This window comes from Alligator sinensis, unplaced genomic scaffold (assembly GCF_000455745.1).
Source record: "Alligator sinensis unplaced genomic scaffold, ASM45574v1 scaffold149_1, whole genome shotgun sequence".
Lineage (NCBI taxonomy): Eukaryota > Metazoa > Chordata > Crocodylia > Alligatoridae > Alligator > Alligator sinensis.
Genome location: NW_005842823.1, coordinates 162613 through 171380, shown reverse-complemented (window position 1 = coordinate 171380; position 8768 = coordinate 162613). Strand labels below are relative to the sequence as shown.

At 57.0% G+C, this 8768-nt stretch overlaps 1 protein-coding gene across 1 annotated transcript in view; it reads right to left on the bottom strand.

Annotated features, from left to right (window-relative positions):
* The window catches only part of RAPGEF3 (Rap guanine nucleotide exchange factor 3), a gene marked incomplete at its 5' end in the record, with an annotated part of 21008 nt that extends 12241 nt beyond the window's left edge, over positions 1–8767 (bottom strand). Inside the window, one exon of the mRNA XM_014525525.2 lies at positions 8735–8767. Within this exon, the coding sequence (XP_014381011.1) occupies positions 8735–8767 (33 nt within the window). The remainder of the gene's footprint in view (positions 1–8734) is intronic.
* Between the last annotated feature and the right edge of the window lies 1 nt (position 8768).

Sequence of the window (8768 nt, the reverse complement as noted above, 5' to 3'; positions counted from 1 at the left end):
AGGGCAGGGAACAGCTGCAAGCAGACCTTGACAGGTTGGACAAGTGGGCAGAAAACAACAGAATGCAGTTCAACAAGGAGAAATGCAAAGTGCTGCACCTAGGGAGGAAAAATGTCCAGCACACCTACAGCCTAGGGAATGACCTGCCGGGTGGCACAGAAGTGGAAAGGGATCTTGGAGTCCTAGTGGACTCCAAGATGAACATGAGTCGGCAGTGTGACGAAGCCATCAAAAAAGCCAATGTCACTTTATCGTGCATCAGCAGATGCATGACGAATAGGTCCAAGGAGGTGATACTTCCCCTCTATCGGGCGCTGGTCAGACCGCAGTTGGAGTACTGCGTGCAATTCTGGGCGCCGCACTTCAAGAGGGATGCGGATAACCTGGAGAGGGTCCAGAGAAGGGCCACTCGTATGGTTAAGGGCCTACAGACCAAGCCCTACGAGGAGAGACTAGAGAAACTGGACCTTTTCAGCCTCCACAAGAGAAGGTTGAGAGGCGACCTTGTGGCTGCCTATAAGTTCATCACGGGGACACAGAAGGAAATTGGTGAGTATTTATTCACCAAGGCGCCCCTGGGGGTTACAACAAATAATGGCCACAAGCTAGCAGAGAGCAGATTTAGATTGGACATTAGGAAGAACTTCTTCACAGTTCGAGTGGCCAAAGTCTGGAACAGGCTCCCAAGGGAGGTGGTGCTCTCCCCTACCCTGGGGGTCTTCAAGAGGAGGTTAGATAACCATCTAGCTGGGGTCATCTAGACCCAGCACTCTTTCCTGCTTATGCAGGGGGTCGGACTCGCTGATCTATTGAGGTCCCTTCCGACCCGAACATCTATGGATCTATGAATCTATGTATGAATCTATGAGAGCGACTGGGTCTGACCAGGGCTTTTCCCTGCTCCTCTGTCTCTTGCAGTCTTCAGCATTGAAAGTCCAGGACACTGATGCAAACGCCGTGCCCATCACTCCTGTGCCCAATAGCTCCCAATGCCCCCTTCCTCCAGGCCTGTGTCCGATCCCTTTGTGAATCTGGCTACACTTTCATGCTAATTGCTGTATTTAGCACCATAGGATCATAGAACATGAGGGTGGGAAGGGACCTCAGGAGGTCAGCATCTGGTGGCCACCAGTCCCAGCCTTTCATGCCATGCTGGGGGAGAAAGAACTTCCTTGTGGTCATTTAAAATGACAACCTGGTCATTTCATGCAGTGACCCTTCATTCTTGTCTGGAGAGAGACAGTCAAGAAAAAATCCCTACTGACTTGGTCTTCACCCTTCAGTATTTTGGCAAAACTCTTCTCATGTCTCCCTTCAAGCGTCTCTTTTCTACAGACCCGGCCTGGCCTTGTTAGACTCTCCTCATACGGAAGCCCCTCCGTACTGCTTATCATCCTTGATGCCCTTTTTGGTCCCTTCTCTGGTTCTTCTACATCCTCCTGGAGGTGCGGGGACTGGAACTGGGTGCAGGATTCAAGGTGTGGATGCACTGGGGATGTATAAGGGGCATCATGATACTTTCAGCAGCGTTCATCATACCCTTCTTAATAACCCCTTATCATGGTTGCCTTTTTGATGGTGGCTGAGCATGGAGCTGATGGTTTTAGCGCACTGTCCACAACTCCCAGATCTCTTTCATGGGTGGTGACAGCTTACCCACCATAGTGTAGGGATGATTCAAATTATTTTTGGGCTCAGCATTCCCCGCATACACCGGCAGGGTGTTCCTGGCCGGGGCTGGGTGAGTATATTTGGTGACTCTGTGATGTGCTGCAGAGGGTGGTTGCAGCCACCCTGAGACACTGCCTGAGGGTGCTGAGCTGCTCCGGCTGGAAATAGCTGCGGGTGCAACATGTTCAGCCTGGGAGGAGCCCAGGGCACGCCCAGACCGACTCTGCCTGAGTCAGTCCATGCCTGGACACAGCAATCCTGTGCCATGAGCAGGTGGCGGTTGAAGCAAGGTGGGCAGCCTGGAGCCAGGGCTGGGGAGGGCAGGGCACTGCACAAATATGAGGGTCTGGGGGACACCGTCCCTCTGCAAGGGACCAGGGACCCGGAGCCAAGACCGGGGCTGGGCACTGCACAAATATGGGGGAGCGGGGGGCCCTGTCCCTCTGCAAGGAACCAGCCACGGAGTAGATGGAGAGCACAAGCCCTGTCAGGGTGACACCAAAGGGTTAGTGCCTTATCATAGGCTGTGGATGTGTAGAAGCTGCTCCCAGGCCTGGGGAAGGGATAGTGCAGGGATAAGCACCATTGCTGGGGAAAGGGGACCCACTTAGAGGCACAGCCCCTGCCGGGGGTACCAGCCAGGCCCAGGCCCAAGCTGCTGCAGGAGATGGTTTCTGTGACTCGACATTCTCCAGAGTTTCACCGTGAATCTGAACTACCGGAAGTGGGGACTATTCATTAAGAGCTTGTTGATGGGGGATCTTAGTTTTCTGACTGTTGAGCATCAGTCCCTTTTTCTTGCATGCTTCAATAAAGGCATCAGTGGTCCCATACCTTGAAGGCCACCTGTCGCAGAAGAACGATGGCAACAAAGAGATCCAACATTGCCTCAAATGTGCAAGTGCAGCCTTTGGACACCTGCAGAAATGGGCGTTTGAAGACCGCAACGTCAGCTCCGAAACCAAGCTCGTGGTTTATTGAGTAGTCATAATCCTCATCTTGCTGTACAGAGCTGGGACGTGGACAACATACAGGAGATATGTCAAGTCACGGGAGAAGTACCATCAATGCTGCTCATAAAAGATGCTTTGAATCCAGTGGGAAAACAGATGCACCAACATTAGCATCCTTTTGCAAGCAAACACCATGAGCATCGAGGCGCTGATCGTCTCACATCAACTTCGCTGGGCTGGCCACGTCATCTGGATGTCTGACTCCAGTCTCCCAAAGCAAGCTGTATTCTCCCATCTTGGTGAAGGCACATGGTCAAGAGGAGGGCAGAGAAAGCACTTCAAGGCCAACTTGAAAAAATGCAATATTGACATCAACTCATGGGAGAGTATCACCCAGGATTGCCCCAAATGGAGGAAGTCTGCTACAGGGACCTCAGTACTTTGAAACCTTGCAATGACAACAGGAATCAGAAAAGCAGGGGCAGCAGAAACAGCATGTCACAGACTGAACCTATAACCCAGAGCCACCCACCCCACATGGAAACATGCAGCAGAGTCTCTTGATCCCAGAACAGCCTCATCAGTCATCTTCAGACCCACAGATAGGACAGTCATGGAAGACAATCATCCTTGACTGCAAGGCATTGCACTGGTACAGGCTGGGAACTGACTAGCTAAGCAGTAGTTTTGCAGAGAAGGACCTGGGGGTGACAGTGGACAATAAACTGAATATGAGCCAGCACTGTGCCCTTTTTGCCAAGAAGGCTAAGGGCATCCTGGGCTGCATTGGTAGGTGTGTTGCCAGCAGATCGAGGGCAGTGATTATTCCCTTTGACTAGGCACTGGTGAGGCCACATCTGGAGTCCTGGGTCCAGTTGTAGGCCTCCCGCTACAAAAAGGATGTGGACACATTGGAGAGAATCCAGTGGAGGGCAAGGAAAATGGTTCAGGGGCTGGGGTACAGGACTTGTGAGGAGAGGTGGAGAGAACCAGGCTTATTTAGTCTGCAGAAGAGAAGACTCAGGAGGGATTTGATAGGAGCCTTCAACTGCCTGCAAGGAGGTTGCAAAGAGGATGGAGCTGCACTATTCTCAGTGGTGGCAGATGACACAAGGAGCAGTGATCTCCAGTTGCAGCAAGGGAAGTTGAAGTTGGATATTAGGAAAAACTGTCTCACTAGGAGGGTGGTGAAGCACTGGAACAGGCTCTCCAGAGAGGTGGTGGCATCTCCATCCTTGGAGGATTTGAAGACCCAGGGAGACAAAGCCAAGTCTGGGATGATGTAGCTGAGGCTGGTCCTGCTTGGAACTGGGGGTTGGACTCGATGTGACCTCCTGAGCTCCCTCCCAACCCTCATGTTCTCTGATTCTGTGACTGCCGAAGAAGACTGCCAAGGCCTGGTGCACTTCACAACATTTACACCTGGTGACTGGGAGTGGACAGACCCGTAGCAATGCCGGGTGCTCAGAGCAGGCTGCTACTGCAGCACTTTACCACGAGGTGGCAGGGGAGCAGGGAATGGCACCTGCGCCTGGCCCACTGGACCCTGCACTGGCAGATATAACCCAGGAGTTATATTTTTGGGGGCCAGGCAATACCACTGCTGGTCGAAGGGCTGTGATGTTTCTCTGCTGCAGTTCTTCACACCGATGCTGGCAGCTGGGGATAAGGCTGGGAGGAGTGAAGAAGAGGAGCACAGGCACCAGAAAGATGCTGCAGCCCTGAGTCTGACACCCAGTGCTGCTTGGGGTCCCATCCCATCAGGGCACTTGGAAACCATTCCTGCACCCACCAAGGTGCAGGCAGCCCCAGGCATTGGGCTCCTCACTGGGGACCTTCACCTGGGGGGATTTAGTCCCTGCAAGTTCAGCAAGTGCTGAGCAGTTCGGAGGTCTGGCTCCCTCCTGCCCTTGTTTCTGGTGCCCTGGCACCACGGAGCACAGCACCGATGTGAAAGGACAAGGGCACCGGGGGACACAGAGCAGGAGTGAAGCCGCGTGGCCCCAGCTCCCCCCACCCTGATGGCTGTCATACCCTGTGCAAACACTGCCTGGTGCCATGTGTGCTGAGCAAACGCCGCGCGCATGAAGGAAAACTGAAAGGACCCGTCAGACCTGTTTCTCAGGCCTCTTATTAGACCTGGCTGGAACGAACTGCTGCAGTTAACCGCCAGAGCAGGGTCCCAGCCCCGGCTCGCTGGGCCCTGGCCTCCTTCTGAATGCCCGGGAGCTCTCCGCTGTCATCACACTAATGACAGCGCTGATTGCTGCCGCCTGCTCTCCTGTGCAGGCAGCAGGGGCTGGGCATGGCCTGCAATCTGCTCCAGACATATTTCACATCTGCAGCTCGGGTAGGAACGCACTCAGGGGAGGAGAAAGCAGCCACGTGAGCCTTACCTGGCTCCTGTATCCCTGACAGACACCCAGGCAGGTGGGCACCCCCAGGCCATCTACCCTGCCCCTGCCGCGGTCACCACCCAACCTGCCCCTGGACTCTGGGCTACCCCATAAAGCCAGTCTGGGCACTGATCTGTCCAGGGACACCGGCCCTGTCCAGCACAGCGAAGGCACACGGATGGCCTGCCCACCCCTCGGGGCTGGCTCCCTGTCCCGCTGCAAGCTTGTGGTCCCGACTCCTAGGCGCCTGGTGCATGTCTGAGCTCCCACTTCAGCCGGTGAGGGTCAACAGGGATCTCAGCCAGCTCCTCAAACAGCTCCTTCTCCACCCTTCTCGACCAGCAAGCCCAGCGTGGAAAGGGAACCCTAAATGCAACCACGTTACGAGTCTCCAGCTGGCCCAGGACTCTGGGAGGCACAAACCGCTGTCCCCTGCACCTGCCCTCTGGGACGCAGTGTTTCTTACTCACTGTACAAACTTTCCCAAGACTTGTGACTGCGCAGTGGAGCAGGAAACGCTCCTGAGATTACAAAGGAAGTGTTTACGAATAAAAGCCGGGCTGTGGCCAGGCTGGGAAGCTGCCACGGGTGGCAGCCGGAGGAACAAGAAGCAGGAACCATGCTTCTTCAGGCAGAGGACCATGCTGCCCATCATTGGTGTGGCCCCTGAGACTGCCAGGGGCCTACGAGTAACCATCCCCGCTGGCCCTGCAGCTCAGAGGGGGAAGGGGATCCCCTCCGGCACACAGGGTCTTGGTTCCTTCCCAGCTCAAGCTTTCTCCTCTCCAAGACAGCCCAAAGGGCGCCCATGTCTCCTGGCACACGTGTACACATAGCTCATGCCCTGTACAGACCCCAGTGCAACGGCAGGACTCACAAGCCATGTCCCCAGAGCCTGCGAAAGGAGCCCAGCGCTCCAGTTCGTGGGTACGTCTGGGCACCAGGGCTCTTTATCTGCCCGGGCACCTCTGCGGTGTCAAAGGCTGACCGCTGCCCCACAGCTCTGCATGCCTCTTGCCTGCCTGAGAGGCAGGATGTCCCCTCCGGGCCCCCACCCCGCTGTCCCCTGTGTCTCAGCCACTGTCTCCAAATAGCTTCCTAAGGAGTTGCCTCTTTCCATCTTCCTGCTCGCTGGATGCAAAGGCCCCAAGATCCTGTCTGCCTCCAGAAATCCGGCAGCACCGGGCAGCTAGCCAAGCTCTCGCTTTTGCACTTGCCTTTGTTCGGGATCCCTGGGACAACAACAAAGCTATTCTGGTCACCGGGGCCCCTGTGCAAGCCCTCGCCCTTCCGGGAGACCAGTGAACCAAGCCCAGAGCCCCCGGAGGTGTCCATGGAGGCCTCCCAGAGCCCACATGCTGGGCTCAGGTCTCCACTCTCCCCCTCACGACAGGAGATAAATCTCTGGGTTTAGGGACTTCAGGAGAGGCTGAGGGACCTGGGGTTATTTAGTCTGCAGAAGAGAAGCCTGACGAGGGGATTTAATAGCAGCCTTCAACTCCCTGCAGCGGGGTTGAAAGAGGATGGAGCTGGACTGTTCTCAGTAGTGAGAGATGACAGAACAAGGAGCAATGGGCTCACATTGCAGCAAGGGAAGTTTAGGTTGGATATTAAAAAATACTTTCTCACCAGGCAGGTAGTGAAGCACTGGAATAGGCTGCCCAGACAGGTGGTGGAGTCTCCATCCTTGGAAGTTTTTAAGATGAAGCCTTGGCTGGGATGATCTAGTTGGGGCTGGTCCTGCTTGGAGCAGGGGGTTGGACTAGAGGTCCCTTCCAACCCTTATGATCTCTGATTTTATACTTGTATGACTTCAGATCCTAGCTGCTGAGCTGGGGCAGAGAGGCCATGGGCGCAGGATGACCATCCTTCCCCCCTGCTCCAAGGCAGGCATCGTGCCCCAGCTCTGGCCAGGTGGGTTTGGAGGTCCCACAAGAGCAAGGGGCTGATACAGAGCCTGCATGATGCAGGCGGGTTGGAGCCAAGAGCTCCACTGAACATCGGAGACATGTGAGAAGGCCGCAGGAAAGGGTGAGGTCATGGCATGAAGCTGCCGTCTCCAGCGGGAACCCCAGTCTCCCAAGGGCCTGAGATCAAGGAGGCATGACTCAGGGCGCGGATGCAGAGGATTATGGCCACCCTGTCCTTGACTGCCTCATCCCATCAGCTGGCTGGGGTTGCAATGGACTCCTACCACCCCGGGAGGTTCAACGCACCTGGCACCCCACCCCGGAGAAGGCCAGGTGCAGTTTGACAGCAAGATCCAGGCAGAACTATCCCCGTCTCTCAGCAACCCCAATGCCCCTGGCTCTCTCCATGGGCTGCCCCAGAGCTGAGACTGTGCACAGAGTCAAAGTGTAGCTCCTGGGGGCTGGAGCTGCCTCATGGGGTGCCCCCACCCCACACTATTCCTGTCCCAGTTACCCCAGACCCTTCAGGCCTATGTGATGTCCTACCCCTGCTGCTGGCAAGGCTTTGTGCTCCTGGCAAAGGGGGCAACATTTTGCAAAGGGAACCCCAGCCTAGAGCAGGCTCCAGACCCATCCTGGTGTCAACTGCATCCTCGTTGCCTGTGGAAACCCTCCAGCTGTGAAGGGAAGGGGCGTTGGACCACGATGCCGCAGGGCCGGGAGGGGAAAAAGCACCCTGCTCACATGCTCTCATCTCAGACCCAGGCAGACCGGTGCACAGCTGCTGTGCATTGAAACGCAATAACAGGTCTCATTTCATGCCTGGGTGAGAGCGGAGCTGGGGAATGGGCTGGTGCGAGCTGGTGGAGAAGCTGTGGCACCAACCGGGAGCCCCGTGCCCTGCTCCCAGCTGCTTGCACTGAATCAGTACAAGCCAGCACTGCGCAGGTCACGGGCCACAGCCCTGCTCTGAGCTACTCTAAAGCCCTTGAAGACACTCATCGGAAACAACAGGGCACCCTGAGGCTCCAGGCTTGGCTGCCCCCAGGCTTCCCCACCCATATAGGCTCCCTGAAGAAGTGAAAGCTGTTTTCTCTCCTGCTCTGCACCCAGAGGCCGGGCTCCGGCCCCATCACCAGGAACTCTCAGGGTGGCAGGGTGATCCCCTGCACGGATCCCAGGGGCTGGGATTACCCGTGAGCCCCCCGCTCTCGGCTGTAAGCCCCTACCACTAAGCAGGGATGCTTCCATGACCCCGGCAGCCGACACCTGTTTGCACCAGGCCACTGCCCCTGGCGTTTCATGCCCTCTAGCCTACACGCTGCCTTCGCCGCCCCCTTTCCACGGCACAGATCTGCTCCCAGCTGCCCTCGCCGGCCCCAAGCCCCTTCCAGAACAGCCAGAAACAGAAACCACGGGGACTTCCACTGCCCGGGGACTCCAGGGGAGGGGTGTCTGCCACCCGCTGGCCCCTCGAGGGCCGCCCCAGCATAGCCACGGACCCTCAGCCCCACTCCCTGCCCTGCCAGGGGTGAGGACCCGGCTGCCCACTTCTGCCTCAGGCTCCGGGAGGGGTGAAAAGCCACCCAAGCAGCCCAGCCCTGTCTCATCCAGGGCCAGGTGGAGGGGGTAAGACAGGACCATCACCCTGTGTGGGGCAGGGCGTGGACCCTACCCCTGTTTTAGCGGGGATGGACGAAGGAGCCCAGTCCCGGGCGCAACAGGAGGGTCCCCATCCCGATCCCGATCCCGATCCCCTGCCCCGGGCGCAGCAGGAGGGTCCCGAGCCCGGCCCCGCACGTACCCAGCGGATGCCCCGCACGCCGGCCAGGCCGCCC